General features: G+C 43.2%; 1 protein-coding gene across 4 annotated transcripts; it reads right to left on the reverse strand.

The window, feature by feature from the left end:
* Positions 1-973: 973 nt before the first annotated feature.
* On the reverse strand, positions 974-19727 carry TAF5L (TATA-box binding protein associated factor 5 like). Of its 4 annotated transcripts, XM_032102327.1 has the most exons (6): positions 19623-19720; positions 18963-19206; positions 15408-15552; positions 10741-10845; positions 8108-8832; positions 974-2990 (listed from the first exon to the last, which is right to left on the reverse strand). In XM_032102327.1, exons 3-6 carry the CDS (start codon positions 15547-15549, stop codon positions 2193-2195), a joined length of 1770 nt encoding a protein of 589 aa, XP_031958218.1. In that variant the 5' UTR covers positions 15550-15552; positions 18963-19206; positions 19623-19720; the 3' UTR covers positions 974-2192. The 4 variants fall into 4 exon arrangements, with proteins under 4 accessions (XP_031958218.1, XP_031958220.1, XP_031958221.1 ...); XM_032102329.1 differs by lacking the exon at positions 18963-19206 and having other exon boundaries at positions 19623-19727; XM_032102330.1 differs by lacking the exons at positions 18963-19206; positions 19623-19720 and adding an exon at positions 19342-19438.
* Between the last annotated feature and the right edge of the window lie 111 nt (positions 19728-19838).

Below are 19838 nucleotides of genomic sequence, written 5' to 3' on the forward strand. Positions count from 1 at the left end.
GACATATGGCAACAAACAGCAAAATGAGTTCCAGTGAGCACTGGTGGGCCACATCCTTCCTAGGTATTCACACAGGCCTTCAGCCAAAACAGTCATTTCAATGAAACCCTTGGGCTAAAATCTACAGAAGCGAGCAAAACCACTCAAAACAACTAGACAGGTTACTGCAGGTTGAAGAATACCATGTGTTTGGTCTGGTGTGCGGTATTGGCTCAACAGAGCGGAAGGAGGTCTCTCTAGAGACTTGCATAGCACAAAGCATCAGCAACACAACCATCTTCCATACATTTTTCTTCAACATGCCCAATCCTCGTCTGGGATTGTTAAGCTGCGTCACACTTCTGACAAGCAGCCACCAGAAGAGCAGCAGTGCCATTCAACTCCAAGTGTACAGAGGGGTTTCTGGTACTCCCAGCACTGAGCTGCAGCACATGTCAGAAAGGTTAAACACTTTCCTGGTGAAAGGCTTTTTGTAGTTTACTATCATCTAAATACACAATAAAATAAAAAGGCAACTGTGAGTTGTTGTCTGAACTCTTATTAGATTGTTCAGATCTTCTCAAGAGAATTTTCTCACGAAAATCCAGAAGGGCTAAGGGAAGCTGAAGGGAATTACCATTTAATACCCACAGCCTGTCTAGAAGACATTTGCTTGAAAGAGGCATTTTAAAAGATCAAACCACAAAGTAAAGGTCATATAGCGCTACAGAATGAGGCGTTCTGGTGTCTAGTATCAACCTCAGGGAGTACCTAGATTCTCCACATACATTTTAGCTGACCTACAAAGCTGTATCAATATTCCACTCTGTGATGCATCACATCAGCTCTGTGGAATGCAAGCAGGGGGACATCAAAACAGCACCAAGTGAGCGAGACCACCAGATTCAGCCTCCAAGTGCCAAGCGGGGTCTGGCTCAAGCAGTGCAGGGGAAGCTGCTGCCCTCTTCTCATACAAGTCAGAACAAACTTCCCAGAAAGGGACCAAACAATTTTTATTTTTCTTTTTAAACTAAATGCTTTTAATAGAAAACAAAATACAAAATAACTCTTTCCAGAAAGCAGAAATATTTAATCTCTCCAAATGACAAACTAGAACGTGCTTTTTCCGCAGATCCTTGTAAATGCTGATGATTTATCTCACAAAGTGTTCATGAAACCGGTATTGCAACATTTGAGAAAAATCCAACACTGGCAGAGCTGCCTCTGTGTACACACAATAATTTAGTAATACTGTTTTTTTCCCATGTCACTTTGTGTGTCTCTTCTCATCCCCCTCTCCCTAGACTGCCAACTTCCATTTACGGAAATATTTCTGTGAGGTGCAGTGGTGGGTTGACATGCCCTGTTTCCATCAGGAGTCCTAACTTAGCCGCTTCTGTTCTATGGTGCCCTCCCCCCAGACAGGGCAAGTCGCTCATTACCCTAAAGCCACCAATCTGTCCCCACTGTCCTCCCATCCTCAAAACACAGTGCAACCAGAGTCAGAAAATTTCCTAATTAATGGAACATAAATACACATAATCACAGCTAGTACCAGGAACCAAACCCAAACAACAATGCAGAGATGGGCCCCAACTGAGGTCAGATTTCCATCCCCTTACTAAAAAAGAACAAGGGTATTTTCTACTTATTTAGCCCAAAATATTCCAGAAGTGCTATAGGGAGCTGAAATATTTAGGACCACTATCACTGTAGGAAATATGCAATGTTCTTTTAATAAAAGGGTCTTAAAAATGCTGGTCCTCTGCAATACCAGGAAAACAAAAGCAAAACAAAACAAAAACCACTGAGCCAGTAGTTCTCCACACACTCAAGCCGAATTAACAGTAGGTAAGATGTGCCCATCAATCAATGAAGGATATCTAAGTGCAGGTCAGCAGCTTATCTGGTTGGCAGTTTCACTTATCTGGGCTAGGCTTTCAGTTTCCCCAAGCTACTGGATTTACTCCCCTTTTTCCCATTCCTACAAGTACAAAATTAGAATGTATATGTATTTTCATCACTCCTCCTTTTTTTCCTTATTCTGTTCAACAGTACAGGCATTTTTGTGACATCTTAAAGCATTTGCATCACTCTGAACATGCCTTTCAAGGGGGCAGAGGAAGAAAAGTGTTTCACAGTCAGTAATCTCAGCTTGCAATGGACTCTGGCATTCAAGACACCCACCCACTTCCCTAAGACAAAAAGCAAAATTAATGTTCCTGATTTTCTTGTGCAATTCCAGTCACTAGAAGAAGATTACAGGCCATAAACTGTACGCTCAGTACATTATTCATCTGTCCGGTATATACACCAACCAGTTCACTGGAAGACCCATCCGCAGGGGCGTTGCAGTAAGTGTTCCGAATGTCCCAGACCCGAACTGAATTGTCCATTGACGCTGAAGCAATTAAACTACTGTCAGGGCTAAAAGTAAGGCTGGTTATGTTGTCCGTGTGCCCCCTCAGTTCTTTGTAAAGAGTTCCTGATGCCAAGTCCCACAGCTTCAGCCGCTGGTCTTCACCTGCTGATGCCAGGTACTTCCCGTTGGGAGAAAACGCGAGCGCCAGCACAGGGCCCCGGTGGCCAGTGAAAAGCCGCACGGAGTTGCCCTGCTGAGTGCTCCACAGGCGCACGGTTTTGTCTGTGGAGCCCGTTGCTAAGTAGTTGGAATTGGGGTGGAACTTGACACAGTCCACGTCTGCCAAATGGCCTGCATATATTCGCAGCGGGTACGTCCGATCAAACGACCAGAGCCTTGCAGTGCGATCGTGGGAACCGCTGGCAAAATACAGGCTGCAGGGGCTAATATCCAAATCCCAGACAGGATAGGCATGTCCTTGGTACAACACAGTGTTTGTAAAACTTCCGAGGTCCCAGTATCTGATGGACATGTCCTCAGAACAAGATAAGAGTCCTGAACTGTCTGAAAGAAACCTCGTGCTATACACAGGTCCACAGTGTCCTCTCAGGATCTTCATTTCTGTGCCTGCATTGTCATCCTCTTCCTCCTGGTCATGAAGAAGAGAAAGAAACAAGGAAGGAAGCATGTTTATCCATTCAACAAATATAAGAATCTCCACAAGGAAAATGGGAGGTTGTTAATACAGAAGAACTTAGATTATTTACTTTAGATGTGGCACATTTTGTACAACTCTGAGACATAAACATTGCTGGTGCATTTGCTCTAAGTGAATACGGAAAGAAATGGTGAGATAAGACTTTCTATAAAGGTATTATCACTATTTTTGGTAGCCTTATGCTCAATCCAGAAGGCATCTTAACCTGAGACTGCAGGCAAAGAGGGGAAAAAATATTTAATGACATTTTTCCTTTTGCTAAAGAAATATGCATAGCCCCTATCCACACTGTACTAAAAACACTTGGCTAAGATGTTGAAAACAGATCTTGGCATCTACTCTTTTCGTGTGGTCATTGTTGGAAGTGAATCTCACAGTAGAGGGAAACAATCACAGATGTCTAAAATAAAAGGCAGATGGAAAGACAAAGCGTATTTGACAAGCTGTCTGCTTAACATTCTTTCTTAACCCCACACATAAACACAAACCCAGCAAGGCTCTAACATCTATTTCTCCCTGCAAGCTCCATCAGGATGCTTTCACATCCTCACCCTTCAAGAACAGCAACTGTACGCAGCTTATTTAGGTCAATGTATCTATTTTGGCATAGGAGAAGATGAATAATCACAAAAATGATGGAACTGGAAACCTTTCAATCCTGTTATTCTCCAATTCAAGTACCAGGGCAGATAGTCAACAAGTAAAGGCTTTTGTGTTTAAAGACTATTCAGTGAGCTGTGCTAAAGCAATCTCCCAATGGAAGGTAAGAGTCTCTAAAAGCCTACTCAGGTAGCAGCCCTTGACACTTGAAATACAGACTGCACAGATTTCAACAGATCTCAGAAGTGTCCTTGCCTGACAAGATGGGGTCTCACTGACAGTGCAAGATAACACTGTCTTGGGGTGCACTTGTGTAGTAACTTGAGACCACCTTTCCTCAGGGCTGTCAGGCAGACACTCTTCCTCAGTACTGAATCAGTAACACCCATTCAGCACATCAAATTCAACACAACATCCTTTTGTTTGTGAGCAGCCCCTTTAACATTTATCATCTTGAACTGGCCCATTTCCTACAGAAGGAGCACTTCCTGCCCGGAGAGGAAACCCAATTCCCCAGGGCTGCTGGACTGTTGCCAATCAGCAGAAGTCAGACCAGCAGAAGTTGGTGTGTTGAAAGCAGCTCTGTATCTTCCACCCCCCTGACCTCAGGACCCACAGACAGTTTGGCTTCAGACTTAGCAATAGCCCTGAAAGTGCTTCTCCTCCAGTAGTTTCAAATTCACGCTGGAGGTGAGCAAACTCTGACTTGGCTATCTCCTCGCCTTTCTCCATCTCAACAGCATGTTATGTGGTAGGCAGCCAGCCATACTTAGCAGTGCTGCGTCTCTTCAGAGTAGTCAGTGCCCATGGGAGCTTTATGATGCGGCTGGAAGCCAACTTCATCTCTGCTATGGAGGTGAGGCAGAGAGAAACTGCAGGCTCTGGCATGCAAAACCCCATTCTTACTCAAATTGCTTTTCTACCTCAGATAGAGCATGGCTTACTGGAATCCACAGCATCTCTAGGCTGTGTTACCACATTAAAGGGGAATGGCTGATACCTGCAGCATTTTATGCTATTTAATTATGACCATAAGATTCCTGACAAGTTACCAGTGGAAGCCCCTTCAAGCTACCTGTATTGTACTACAGTTTCTGCAAATTTTGCAAGTCCAGGTACTCAACTTCATGCATTCAAATACAAAGCTACATGGGCTGTCTGCAAGGACCTCCTCTGCCTTCCTTGTTTTACAGTACCAGCAGATTTGACAACGCCTTCTGCAGCATTGAAACCTACACTCCCATATGGTCACAGGGAGCAAATCTTATCTTCGACTTGTTTGACACCCATTTAGCACAACTGCATGCTCCTCTCATAGCTTACTGAAAACAGCGTATCTGTAATGCTTCTGAGTCACTACATTTTTCAGTTTCCTCCCTATCCAAGTTAGTCTGCTGACCAGATTAAGGAGGCAGCTGCAAGTGCAGCCACCAAGCCTCAAAAAGCAACAATGATAGTCTCAAAGAAAAACAAAACAAAGTCTCACATCTTTTTTTTTTTTCTAACCAGTAACAGGTTTTCCTGGTTGTCATCATCTCTCTCATCCTGCAGTGCTCTTAAGATGTCAAAAGGGAAGATCTCTTTGCCTACAGTAGAGATTCCCTAGCAGGGAACGATGAGGAAGGATGGCTCTCTTTGCAGGACATTTCTTAGTGCTCCTTCCAGAGTTCCCTCCCATCTGCCATCAAACAAGGTGTCAGCATCATCCTCACTCATTACCACTTGAAGGACCGCTGCCACTTAAAAGCAGAACCTTAGAAGCAGAGCTAAATGTGGTCAATACTTAGTCTTCACAGGATTTAAATGCTGGCACTATTGTGGCTTGGAACAGAGCACTATTTTCTGATGTTAATTTATGGAGTACCAGCGATGAGCATGGCAAAATTGCAGAGACAGACAATACATCCGTTTGTACAGCTACAGAACTCCATTTTTATACTGGACCCAAAGTAAGAGAGACTATAAAGTGGCATTTGTGAGACACTACTATAAAGAAAACAGAATTACTGTATCCCAAAATAGTAAGCCTCTCTTATTTGCAATAAGCAAGGCTACACTAGTGAAGTACACTGCAGCATCACACTGAGCAAAATTCACTAAAACTAGACCTAGAAGATGATTTTGACCTTAGTGACACAAAGGCTTCACATGGACTAGGAAAAAGAAGTTGTTCTAACACATTTTCTAAGTCTCAATCTCATATATATATATATATATACACACATATATATATATACACACACACACTCACACACCCCCTCACAAGAAGAATAAACTCAACAGAGTAGCTTTAGTGCCACCCTGAACAACAGCAACTGAAACTAGCATGATTTTAGACCTTTATAACTTCATAAAAAGAAGGATGTTTCCTTGCAGAAAATCAAAAACCAGGCTGAAGACTGCTTATTTAATGCATTACTATTTAAATACATTATCCAAAACTAATTATACAATACAGAAATCAACCAAATCAAATTTTAACATCCTCACAAGTTATTCTACAGAACTCACAGAAGTAATGTCAAAGCATATTAAGAATTTTTTGTTCTTTGTCAAAGTTTTTATCAGCTTTATCCCTGTGAATTGCTACTGATCAGACTGCAGTGACAGTCTGAAATACAGCCCCTGCTCACACTGAGCTGCAGCCCAGTCAAGGTAGTCTGTTTTGGTCTTGGTATCTTTGGCTTCCTCTCCCATGGCACCAAAGCAAGTGCTGGTCTGTTCCCACCTGCAACTCTGTGGGTATCTGTGTATTTCCACTTAGGGCTCCCAGATAAGTGAACTTATTTCCTTGTATTCAAGGGGCTTTCATTTGCATTTGGTAACCAACAGTGTGTTCAGACTGGTATTGGTATCCTCCTTCAACACTGAACTTCTGCTCAGGTCACTGTTTTGTCAGTGGTGGAAATTATTCAGGGCAATGAGGACTTTGATCTATGCTGGTTTTTGACCAGTTCTGGCTTTAGACCTGTGCACAAAAACTGCAGGGTACACAAAACATCAAATAGCCACCAAAGCCATTTGCATTCAAGATTCCATGGCTGTCTCCTAATACATGCACAACATGCAAGTCTATGACCACATGCCAGAGAAACCTAATAAACACACTCCTGATAACCTGGCAATATCTCACTTTTCCACAGTCCAGAACCAAAGAAGGTGACCTGCTGATTTACTAAACAAATTCTCCTCTGTTGCAGGTTACTGACATTGGGCTTCCATGATGGGCAGTACAGAGTCACATGCCCTATGAACTCATGCAGTTTATAATGAAATCAAGTCCATAGCTCCATTTTGGGCTAGTTTGACCCACTTACCTGCTCACTCTGCAAAAAGGGTTAACCTGGGAAGCAGTGAACATACTGCTGTGCTGTCTCACCTTGATGCCTGCCTCTTTTCTCAAGCTGTTTAACAAAGCAACCCCTAATCACAGATCCCTGAATACACCAAGCTCTCAGCACTCTTCCAAAATAAATAGAACCTTGCCACTAAGTATGTTTTAGAAGAAAAAACGATGTCTCTCCTGCTAAACAAGAACAAATCAGTTTGGGTTTTTTTAGGAGAAGAGTGATTAAACAATGAAAGAGTCACAAATTTTGATCTCTAACCAGATATAAGTTGCTACTTGGGCAGTTGGGTGGAGAGGGGAGGAAGGGCGTGACTAGAAAGCAAAAAAAAAAAAAAAAAACCCCAAAAAAACCCCCAAGAAAAATAAAGGTCATGTAGAAGATGCCATCTAGCCTTGCATGTGAACTGAAGGTACACACATCCCTGTCCTTGTCTCCACCACTCCAGAGTAGAAAGCCTCTGAAATTTCTACACTTCAGATTCCTTAAGAGACATTTTGCATAATTTTTCCATAACTCTTTACCTCTGGTAAATGAAGGTGATGCCTGAAATACAGTTTTGCATGTAGGCATCTGATCAGACTTCTTTAGCTGTTTCCTTACTTTGTCTGTATTTTCCTCTTCCTGTGTCTCTGCCCTTCTCTCCATCTCCACCCTTATGCCTGGTTATTCTGAGCTACTTTCCTTCTAGTTTTCATTTGGCACTGCGTTTTACTGCCTGTATCTCCTTGTTTCATCTTTCCATCCCGAAGAAGGCTCCATGTTCCTCAGGGAAGGGAGCCTACTCTAGTCACCTGCCCTTACTGGGCTGCCTGTTCAAGGCATCTGGCATCTGTTCAAGGACAGCTGAAGGAGGGGGGACCAGCACCTAGGACTAACAAACTATGACCCGAGCACAAACTCATTGCACCTCAATGCAGCATTTACTACCACTGCAGGGAAGAACAAGGAGGAAAGCAGGTAATAAAATCTGACCATCAAGGCACACAGGTTGTCAAACAGCCTCACAGTTCCCCAAGACATTACTAGATCCTCAACAATTCATGTTCAAAACAGGTCAGCAGAAGGGGGAGAAAGGGAGAAAAAAAAGGGTATCCAGACCTCCTCATCCAGGATGTCACAAGCCAAACGGATGCGGGACACATCAACAAGGTGGGGCTCAGATTTCAATTTCCTGGAGCGCAGGCTCCACAGCTTCACACATGAATTATCGAACCCAGCAGCGAGCAGCTTGCTATTTGGTGAAATCTCTGCAGTGTTCAGCAACTGCTCCGTGTTATAGAAGGCATAGAAACAGATGGTGGTTAAGGAAGGGGGCCCGTCCTTGACACGTTTAATGCTGTCCTGCAGTAAATCCAGCGCTGCCTCATTCTGCAGAATGGAAGCCGGCATGTCGCTGGGCTCCAGGCCATTGCTCTCGTTGCGTGAAGAGCTCCCACCAGCATAGAGCTGGTAGTCAGTCCTCTTGGCAGGCTGCACATCCAGGTGAATGTGCAAGGTCAGGACTTTGCACAGGGCGTTGTTGTTGTCACTTTGGAGGTAGCGAAGAAGGTAGTTGTAGCTGTCCTCTTGAAGGCGAATGACGTACTTGTTGTCCAGAAAAGCCCGGAGCTTCAAGTTGGACAGGATATCTTGAATAGTCATGGTAGTCTGCAACTGTTCAATGATATCCTTCTGGCTGGCATTCTGCAAGAACATGCCATGGAAGCGGCTGTAAAAACTGTCCACTGTGCTTTTTAGGCCATTCTGGACCATGTTCAGATGGAGGTAGACGAAGAGGGGATATAGAAGAGGCATCACTTCATGGCTGTGCTGAGAATCTGAATCTATATAAAAAACAACAAAAAACTTGGAATGACTTCTCAATCCACTTTCTACTGGGAATAAAACAGAGCAAGGACAACTACTGAAAAAGCCTTGACAGCGACATGAGAGAGCAAGCAAAAGGAGACTTTTGTTGGCACATCTACATGAACCTCTTTGTCACCTTAAGGAGGTACAGTACGTATTGCAGACCTGAAGAGAGATTGCCACATCAGTGAGGTACCTTGCCAAAATAAAATACAGCGATTTCAAAACCATTTTTAGGTGTGGGACAGCTAATAATATAACACCTCATAAAATACATGGTAGTTGAATTTTCCCCACTTATTTCAAAAGAAAAAGTATGCCCTTTGTTTATCATGATAAATGAACTTCAAAATTATTCATTATATCTAAAATAGTATTTAAGTGTTTTAAGTCAAAATTGTTTGCCTAGCTTGTCTAGGCCTGAGCTGTAGTGGCTTTTTTCTCTCAGCATCAGTAAAATGTGCGTGTGGTGCTTTGGATGGAACTGATTTGTCTTCAGGGGAAAGGAAGCTACAGTTTCCAAAATGTACTGCAATATGCTGTGCTCTTGTTTTATTATTTCTGTGCCTGCTCATGTACATGCTTTTCTCTCTCTGCCAAGGCAAATCCCAGCAGTAATTCCTAGTACACAGTGTAACAAACCCCGATTAGGCTGTGCTGTACCTTGCAGAGGCTGATCTGTGCAACAGCTCCACCCCTCCTTCCCCAGCTTCTCTGGGGCTGTTTGCCAGCTGCAGGGAACTGTGATGAGTGGAGCCCTGCAGAATACCATGGCAACAAACAGGGCCACAATGAGTTATTACCAGAGGACCAAATGGTCCAAATTACTGGAAAACAAATGGGCACTGCTGATCCTCAAAATGCAAAAGGCATTGCTGCTTTTCAACATTCTCTTCCCTCCTGCCACTCATCAATGCATAGTCCCTTTTCTCCTTTTCCATTAGGTTATTTTTCCTTTGTGCTGAGCACTCTTCCAGACTTTCCCTAGTCCATACTGTGCCTCTCTCTCATTTCTACAGGAGTAACTACAGAGTATGTGTGGTGTGCAGTGTATACATACTTTTTGAATACTTAAGCATCACTCTCCTTCCTCTCCCACTGAAACTGGGCCAAAGCCAGTGAAAACAGTGGTCTGAATGTAGTAAAAGCTCTAAGCAGTCAGCAGGTCTCCTTTTTCTCCAGGTGCACTAGTCCAAAAATGCAACAAGAAGAAGAACCTCACTTTGCAGTAGGGGACAAAAGGAAGAGAAGGGAAGTTGGCAGAAACATGAACAAAGAAAAATGTTCCCTAGGAACATACGAAGATGTTACAGGGCTGGGTCCACCTAGCCTGAAGAATAAAGGGGGTATTCAACTGCTTGCATTCAGTACCCAGCAAGATATTAGACTGGAAAAGGAGCCAGCCTCCTCTCAGAGGTGCTCAGGCAAGCTGTTGCAAGGAAAATTCTCATTGAATTGCAGCAGGGTCCCAGAGATGTACAGCAATCTCCAGAGTCTTTGATTTTCCAAACCTGACTGGAAAAGGCTATAAGCAACCTGATCAAACACCAATCTTGCCCCACTTTGAGCAGGTGGTTGAACAAGAGACTAATTAGTGAAGTTACTCCTGTCCTGTGTAAATATGCTGTTGTCTAGAATATCTACAAAGGCCAAATGCTTGAGCAAGAAAAGACAGTCAGCCATCTACAAAATTCAAAGCTATTCAGCACACAGACAACAACCAAAAAAAGAAAAATTAAACATTTCTATTTTAACTGAAATCTCAAAACTAGAAATCAAAAGATTGTTAGAGACATGATTTTGCATTTTATTATATGGCCCTTTACTCACTGAAATAACAAAACCAAAACTCAGCTACTTCTTCCCTGCTTCCTGATATTTACCTGTCAGAAAATTGCGTAATCGTCCAAACTGTACTTCATATTGCTGCGGCTCTGCCAGGCAGGGAGCTGCAGACACAACGTTGGCACAACCAGACTCAGATTGGACTGTGAAATAGAAGAAGCAAAAATTACATGGGGATTTAAGGATTTCTACATGTGTGTCTGAAAACAAAGCTGCTCATAAAATCCAGAGTATGCAGCCACTCAGATGACATTTAATCTTTCAAACCATCCAGGTATAACGTAGTCCAAAGCATCTAAATGTGGCATTAACCACCTAGACAGATCATGAATGAGAAAATACACTGAGAGCCAAAACCCATCCTAAAAATCTCAGCAACTCACCTGCTCCACCCAGAACTCATTTTGAAGTTTTCAAACGCAACCTTAAGTTCCCAAGAAATTCAGAGTAACACCATCACAGACCCCTTAAAAGTTTTACAACTGTGGTTTTACAACTTTACACTCAGAAAAGATAAAGAAAGCAATACACAACTTTCCCCAAAATATAGTTTCTTTTTTGGTGAGTCCTACCAACCATCATAAACAAATCTACAGTCACACTACTTCAGATTCTCAAATTTCTCATCCCAGTCACTATAATTTACAATAAATTATAATCATTATAATTTACTAAGTCTCACAGAGGTGGTGGAGAAAGCACTGAATCTCTAAGCAAACATTTAGCAGTTTTTCACTAAATGTGCCCTTCTCCCTGAGGATTTTAGGTTAAGGGGTAGCTGGCAACTGACCACAAACCCAGTTGTTACAGTCTTCTCAGACTGTGTCAAACTGTTTTTCAGAACCAGACTCTGGTAAAAGTGGTTCTGAACTGTTTAGAAAGGGAATTGGCTTCTCCTTCTATGGCACCAAACCTTTGCTTTTCTGCTAATGGCCTGGAATCCGCAGGGGACTTTGTGCAACTTTTCAGACACGCATCAACATACCCCAAGCACGTGGAAATACAAGTGATTAGAAACACACATTCTGCTGCTCTAAATAGAGCACAAGAGGGCAAGGAGTTTCACTATTTTCCTTTCCTATTATTTTTTTTCAATTTGTAACTCTTGTCACCTCCAAACCCCCTATTTTTATTACTTTCACTTCAATTTATTTAAGTCTCCCTTGCCCTGCATCACTTTCCATCCTCTGCCTTTCTACCGCTGATTCACTGGGGGGGCTTTTGGCTCATGCAGAGAGGCACCAGTCTGACAGCCCTGGAAGTCTATGAACAACATTATCAAATGTTCACACGCTAAAGAGAGATAGGCCAGCCTCCAGCTCATCTCAATGCCTCTAATTAGAAAGAGATCAGCACATGGTACACAGGCAGCCTGTCACTACTTCTTCCCCCACTCCTCTCTCTCTCTGGTAAGACAAAGGTCTACCTTCCTTCAGCTTATGTAAATACAGGAGGTAAGTTTGGCAAGCTGAATTCAGCTTTTGAAACAGAGAGATGGGCTGTGCTCATCATCCCTTCTTGGGGAAAAAAAGCCAAAACCAGATTCCAGCACCAATATGATATCATCTTAAATAAGTTTAGATATAAACAAATATAACTTGCTGAAAGGCACAGCTACACTGAGCTTTCTACAGCCTGGCTGCTTCAGAAACTCAGTAAGTTTCTCCAGTAAGAACTCCAGACTTACATACTGGTACTACTCAACAGCTGAAGTAAAAAGCTCTGCTATTTGGATGTAAAATTTAATATAATCAATATTCAGCATGAGAAAGTAAACTGCACATATACACATGTAGTAACTCAAGAATACTTAGTGACAGTTTCCAATGTCACCCATACAACTCATTGTAAAAGCAAAGAAATACAGAAATATGAGGGCCTGTCTCTTATGCTGTCACAGGATTACATATAACAGTCAACTCTTCACAGAGATCTGGTGGCCTCATTTCTGCAGGAATGGGAATGGCTTGCCACCTTGCTCATGCTATGCAAGCACAACTCAGTGGCCTGGGCTTTGTGAAATGTTTCCTCCATGCCACAACTTTCTCTGTATAAAGCAACTTAATTCCAAAGGTGTACTTCTTGCTTCAGAAAGTGGAGTATCATTTTTGTCCACCTGTCCTGAAACAGTCTGACTGGGCAACCATTATGGCCTATTCTTTCTGCAGTGATGCTAGAGCTCATTCCCGTCCAGGAAATGGTAAATGAACCCTACATACCAGACAGTTGTGACAAATTCTAATTCTTTGCCTTCCCAAAACTTACGAGAACTGCAAAGAGGATCAAGAAGTCAACTGATTCCAAAATAACAGTAAAATTTCATGCACATTTTCCATCCGGTAGAAATAAAACACTTGCTATATCCTCGTACATTAATAAACCTACCACAGTTTCTTTTCTACCTTCCCCAGTGGTCATAAGAACATCTACTAGAAATATCTGCTGCTTCATATCCAGTAAGTGTGGCCAGCTATGCAACCTGATAGGAAATTCAAAGGAACTCGCTCCTAACTCAGGGATATGGACAGTACCCTCCTGGTCTTGTGTTTTGGCTACCAGCAGAATTGCTTCCAGCTAACAAATGCGGGGCTGCTGTAAATGTTGTATAACAGCAACTGATTCCTCTTTTACGTGACTGTGATGATGTACAATTTGACATTATTTCAGATAGTTGTATGTCATATGTGCTAACAGTGCTATGGGCAGAATTAGAAGAACCTGTTCCTTAGTCAGTCATTCTGTCCTCAGATATTATTCTTTCACAAGGAAGCTCTGTGCTGTATTTTACTGCAGATGTAATCAGACAGCATCCTAGATAATCTCATCTGGGCTCCCTCTCCCAGAGAAAAGGTTGGACCAGATCATCTTCCAAGATCTGCTCCAAGTCTCCCATTCACACAGGCTAGCTAATTTAAAAGTCAAACAAAAGCACTGAACAGAAAAAACAAGGTGAGCTTTTCTAAGGAAAAAGCAAAAACATCTCCGGAAAAACATGCTGATAATTTTCCCCAAAATAAAGCTATGCAGGCTTTACAATCTGCTCAGTTTTTATTCAGTTCACAAAACTGAGATGACTGCAGCAGAAAGTATTTTCAGCACCTGTTGTCAGATTAAGTAACAAGCTCGGGTTTGCTTTTCCAACACTCATTGATGGAACTGCAGCACGCTCATTGACAGCTCACTGCGAGCATGCTTGACAAGAAGTCGTAAGAAGCTGAACACATGAGAGCAGACCATTTTCAGTTCTAATGAAAACTGATGACTGAATTCTGAATCACCATCCACTAAACACGTGCACTGGCAAGAGGATACAGACCAATATGAAATTTAGTAATAACGTTTGATGGAAGATAGTAAAAAAGACAAAACCCAATCACACACTCATTCACACTCTTTACTGAAATATTTTTTTTCTGCATGAGGCCACATGCACGTGCAATGGCTTGTAACCCAGTCCATCTCCACTGCATAAGACACTTCGGTGACCTCCTCATACGGCTGGTATCACATGCTGAGCACATTCTGACTTTTCTACCCACTTCTCACATAAAATCTCCCATTGAAAAACAATTCAGTATTTTACTTTGGTTTCATTTTTTTACCATCTTCCCCAGTACTTTTTCAGGGATTGCAATAAACTTCTGATAGATAGGCTGAAAAAAGTGAGGAAATTAAAAGCACTAATAAGACATTAAGTTACTTCTAATAATGAAATATTGTCCAGTTTCCTCCAGGCCACTGAGGGAGTCCCCCTGGGCATACACCCACAAGTCACTCTTCTTTGGATTGTTAACTATGGTAAAATACTCTAAAGGTGGAAAAAGCGGTTCCTGCATCCAGTCTTATCTAGCCACAAACACAGTTATACAGCTACTAATATTTTATCAAATCAAGTCGTATTACAAGTAACTAAGATCTCCACCATTCCACTTTGCCTGGGATACTGTCATAATCTAAGCAGTTTCATTAACAGAAAAAAATTTCTCCTTGCTTTTTTATCCAAAAGGTCAGCCCAGTATTTTCTATTACTTTTACAAGTGAATTTAATCTCTATAACGTCTACATAACTTTCATCCTTCTAATACTTGTACACACTCAAGCAACAGCATAGTTTGTTAAAATAAAAGTAATAATTACAATGAAGACTGTCACAGACACAATATGGAAAGCAAGCAGTGTGGCAGGATTCAAACATCTCTAAGAAAGAAAAGAAAGTTTATTTCCCTGCATGCCTTGTCTCATCCACTGAAGGTTTTGGTTTTTTTCCCCCAAGTGACAGAGAAGGCTTTTCACAACTACAAAGCTGACTAGGCCAGAAAAAGACACAGCCTTAATTTCACATGATACAACTGCTGGAGCACAAAGGTACAACAGAATTCCTTCTACTTCCTTCCTCATCTAGGTTGTTCTCACCTCCATTCCAAAGCCCCACTACTCACCAGACTTCATGTTATTTGGGATAAAACATATGTATTTTCCACTACCCTGACATGGTGTTTCAGCCTGATGTTCCACTGAATGTCACCTTGTTACACTTTCACCCACATTTTCATTCTTCAGAAGTTCGTAATTCATGCCAACTTAACAGTGAGAGATTTATTTCAAAAGAAGAAACGTCCATGTGTGCAGACAAATTCATATAGCTGCCAACATACATGCTTACAACTCTGCCAAGAAGCAGTCATGGAAAATACAACAGGATTACCTGTGAGATTAGCTGCCATCTCTTCAGCAGTCTGACACAGCCTCAGCCCTTGTTTTAGGGGACCTTCCGAGTCCACATACTGACGGCGCTTGAGGTAGCAGGACACTGCCATCTGAATCTGTTCTGTGCGTACGCGTTTCATGACCTCAAAAGAAAAGAAAGAGGTGATAAGGCTCTTACAGGGTAAGCTAAGATCAACTTACACTGCAGCTGCAATAATGCCAATAGAAATCAAACAGCTCCATATTTTTGTTGCTGAAGTATGAAACAGAACCTTCAGGGATTTGCCTCTTGGTGGTATGGCCTAACTAGACATTTTGTAGACCCCTGAAGATATTTTGCTGCCTAATTCTACTAATTTTACAGAGGAATCAAAACTAGTTTTGAGGATTCTGGACTAAAAGTGCAATGGTGAGCTGAAGCATTTTTGTTAAGAACAGCTCATAAAAAGGGAATGTCTCTCCTCCTTGTCTTTTTACAGCAGCAGTTTGAGTAATCTTCAGTCATTTTCTGGTTCCTCTGCTTGACCAACCAACAAAATAAAACTCCAGAAGATTCAGTGGAATGAGAAATTAACATACAAAGAAGGAAATTTTGGAAACATAGTGCTTTATATAGCAAATCTATATGGGGAGTCCAAGAAGCAGTAGCTTATTGGCTGAACTTAAAGGCTAGAGCCAGACTTCTGGCACTTCACTCAGATAGGTCCCCAAGAAAAAAAGAAGGAAATTAAAAGCAGAGCCTTCTGTCTTTGTCACCTGCCTCGATCTATCCAGGCTTCCCTCCTACAAAAGTTTGAAACAAAAATAATCCTTTGAAGGTTTTTTAATATACATTTAGGAAGCCATCCTCACAAATACCACTTGGTAGTACCTCAAAAACAGAATGAGCCCAAGGCTACCCTTTAGCTCCTGGCTTGTAATAGAGGAACCTCAGTAAGATGAATGCAATAGCTCCCTTGCTATTTGGAGAGTCACTGACTGCACCAACCCTTCACAATAGCCATCAATTTTACACAAAATTTAGATAACCTAAAAGCCTTTAAATAAAGCCACAGGGGTTTTTCTTCCTATAACAATACTAGGTAAAGCCTGCCTCGAGACAGTTCAACACCTTACAGCTCCACTACCAATGACATGAATGTTTCCTGAGTGTTAGTGCTTCCTGGTTTGAGCAGCTAAATCTAATGAAACACAACTTCTCAGAGAGACAAGGATGCTCTTCCTCCCCTTGTAAGAACCATTATTTCTACTGTAAGGACAGCTTTAAAAATATTGTAACAAATAAGTCTTTTCTAATACCCATGTACACTTTAGTGCTTATTCCACTTGTTAGAACAATAACCCTTCTGTGAAGTTAGGTACAAGTGGATGAGGATGCAAGGTTTCAGCAAGAGTTCACTTTCAACAGATATGTGGAACTGCAAACCCACATGCTTGGGTGAAACCTTAGAAAGATTCCCATTTGCTACCACAGGTTAAGTAACTTTTGAGGGTAGGGAAGGGGCATCAACAGGTGGGAGTTTTCAAAGCATTTCCAGATTTCAACCACACCTTTTTTCACTCCAAAAGCAAACTTCCTTTTCATCTTCCCTGCAATTAAAGAAATTATATCTAATACTTACACTGTCTCAAATGTAACACTTCTGCTGCACAAAACTGTAGGAAAAACAGAACTCTAATGAAGACAACAAAGAAGAGTGGACTCAAGGATGGATCAGCAACTTAGCACCCTCCTAAAAACACTCTTAAGTAAGCTTCACAATGTATGGTTACCATTCTGCATTTCAGCCAGCAGCATGGACTCATGTGCAAGTGATTGCCCAGGTCCACAGGCATTTACGCAATCTTGCTCCCCTCTATATTCCCCCCTGCAGTCACAGTAGGGGATGTTACCAGCAGTATCTCAAGGAGATTTTTTTTCCCTGCTGCCAGGTAACACAACAGGAACTACCTTAAGGGAATACATCTTCACCAAGAAACACCCATTGGCATCAGACACACTGTCACCCATACTCTAATTTCAGCTCTTTGCTTCTTCCTTCACTTTTGCCTTTATACTTAACACTCAGCATTACAAAGAATAGTGTCACCAAGGCAGGAAAAGCATTCACAAAAACTGCAAGAGCAAAACCAACATTCCTACAAATGTTCTTTATTGAGCCCTTAATCAAAATTAGAGTATATCATAAAATAAACATAAGGATGGCCTGCCAAAATGCCTTCAGCTGGGTTCAAGCTAAGCCAATGCACAACAGGTCAATGATGCAGAATTTAAAGGTATAAAAGGACAAGCCTGCCGTTTTTAACTTTCAATCAATTTTAAGACTCTAGCTTTTATAACTGAAGATTAACTCCAAAAGATGAAACAAACCGGAAGCATATAGTTCCCTGTCCGTGAAATGCATAAAGCTTGAAACAATTGTTCAGAAGTCCCAGCTGTTTCATTCTTCTCAAACAGCGAAAGAGAACAATAAATACTAATGCCCCATTAACTAATTTTACTGATAAGCAAAATACACAAGGAAAGAGAGAGGAAAGATCACGTTGTGAGTTTGCAGAGCTACAGTGCAGCATCTTCTGCAGTGCTGCAAACTGGAGCACTGAAAAAAGGTTAAAGTAATTTTTTTTAAGGATCAAAGCCACTTTAAAAAAAAGACAGAGCAGAGGCTAATAACACATTGCAAGCTCCTCCTTCCTAGAAAAGCTAGAAATTAGTTGTGAACTAAGCAATGGGCCAAGAAAATTAATTTCCCACCTATGCTACATTTCAGGTACAGGTTTAGGCAGATTCCACAGCCTTGAAATAATCCCAGTACAGACATACTAAAAAGAGCTTAAAAACTAGCACTGGAAACACTGCTTTTAAAGACTCTGTATTCTGGTTCTGACACTGGGAAAGCAGTCTCTTCCTTGCAATAGACTGAGGAAAGACCTGTGAGCATCAGAGAACTAAGAACAAGCAATCTTAAAAACCACCCAAACCAATAAAAGCATAAAACAGAAGCATCTTTTGAATATTCTCTAATAAGAACTCCATCTCAGGCCTCAGTTGTGGACAGCAAAAAACTAATCTTTTATCCTTTATCACTACAGGTGAAATTTGGGGCCTACCAACAATAATAGCTCCCAATTTTTAATTTTGTGACATTAGGATAATCTGAGATTTACAAAACTTCAGAAAAAACGAGATGAGGATAAACTGATATGAAGATAACCATGAACTCAGAGCCAAGGGATATCACATATGCAGCATCTGCAATTCACAAAAACAGGCAAGTAAACATGACAAGCTGACTTGGAGACCTAGAGAGCATGGTGGTGGTACAAAAATAGGAAAATAGGATAGCAGGAACTACGGAGAAGGCTTTTGCCTGAGCAGTGGCATTCACGTGAAGAGGCAGAGAGGGAACAGCTGTGATTTTAAAACAGCATGAATCCATTTGCATTTGGACCTAGATCTGGCTCACCATCCACGAATGACGCTTTGCCAATTCCACATTGTTTCCCCCCCGACCCCCCCGCCGCCCCAAGGCGGTGCCAAACAGTGCTTCACCGATGTCCTCTGCGGGACTTGCGGGACACGCTTTCCTCCAGCCCACTTCACACCACCTCGGCCCCAGCTCCACTACCCAGCCCTTCCGGGGCCGAACGGAGCCGCGGCACCAGGCTCTGCTCGCGTCTGGGCCCTGCCGGGGGTCACCGGGGCCGGGAGTCCTGCGGGGCCCCACGCCCGTCCCGCTGCTGCTCCGCGGGCCGAAGGGCGCTCGCTGAAGGGACGCGAAAGTGAAAGCCTTCTCCTGTAAATATTTGAAAAAAAAAAAAAAAAGAAAGAAAAAAAAAAGAAAAAAAAAGAAAAAGAAAAGAAAAAGGAGGAAAAAAAGAAAAGGGAAGAGAGATGGCGCGATAAGGAGACGCTCATTAAACCCACGCACTTTCCAAGGGAAAGAAGGATATCACGAGCAGAGGCCGCCCCGCGACCTCCGGGCGCAGAGCACGCGCCCGGCCCCGTCCGCAGCCGGGGCTGCCCCAGGGCCGCGCCCGTGCCCGAGGTGCCCCCGCCGGCCTCCCGGGAGCCGCCGGCCGGGCCGGGCCTACGGGCCTCCGCCACGAGGCGGCCCGCGGAACGCCCAGGCTCCGCTCCCGCCGCCGGCCCCGCCCCCCGCGCCCCCCCGTGCGGGCCCCGGGCCGCGGCCCCGGGCCGGTTCCCACTCACTGAGCATCGCAGGCGGCGGGAGGCGGCGGGAGGCGGCGGGGACCAGCACGGCCGGGGGGCGCTGTCACTGCGCCCAGCGGCGCCGGGAGCTGCCGGCGGGCGCGCCGCCGCTGCCGCCTCCCCTGCGGGCCGGTGCCGGTGGCGCGGCCGGTGCTGCCCGGGGCCCGGCGGGCGGCGGCGGCCGCTCCATGGCCCGGCTGACACACGCCGGGGCGG

The sequence above is a fragment of the Corvus moneduloides genome, chromosome 3 (genome assembly GCF_009650955.1).
Source record: "Corvus moneduloides isolate bCorMon1 chromosome 3, bCorMon1.pri, whole genome shotgun sequence".
Classification (NCBI taxonomy): Eukaryota; Metazoa; Chordata; class Aves; order Passeriformes; family Corvidae; genus Corvus; species Corvus moneduloides.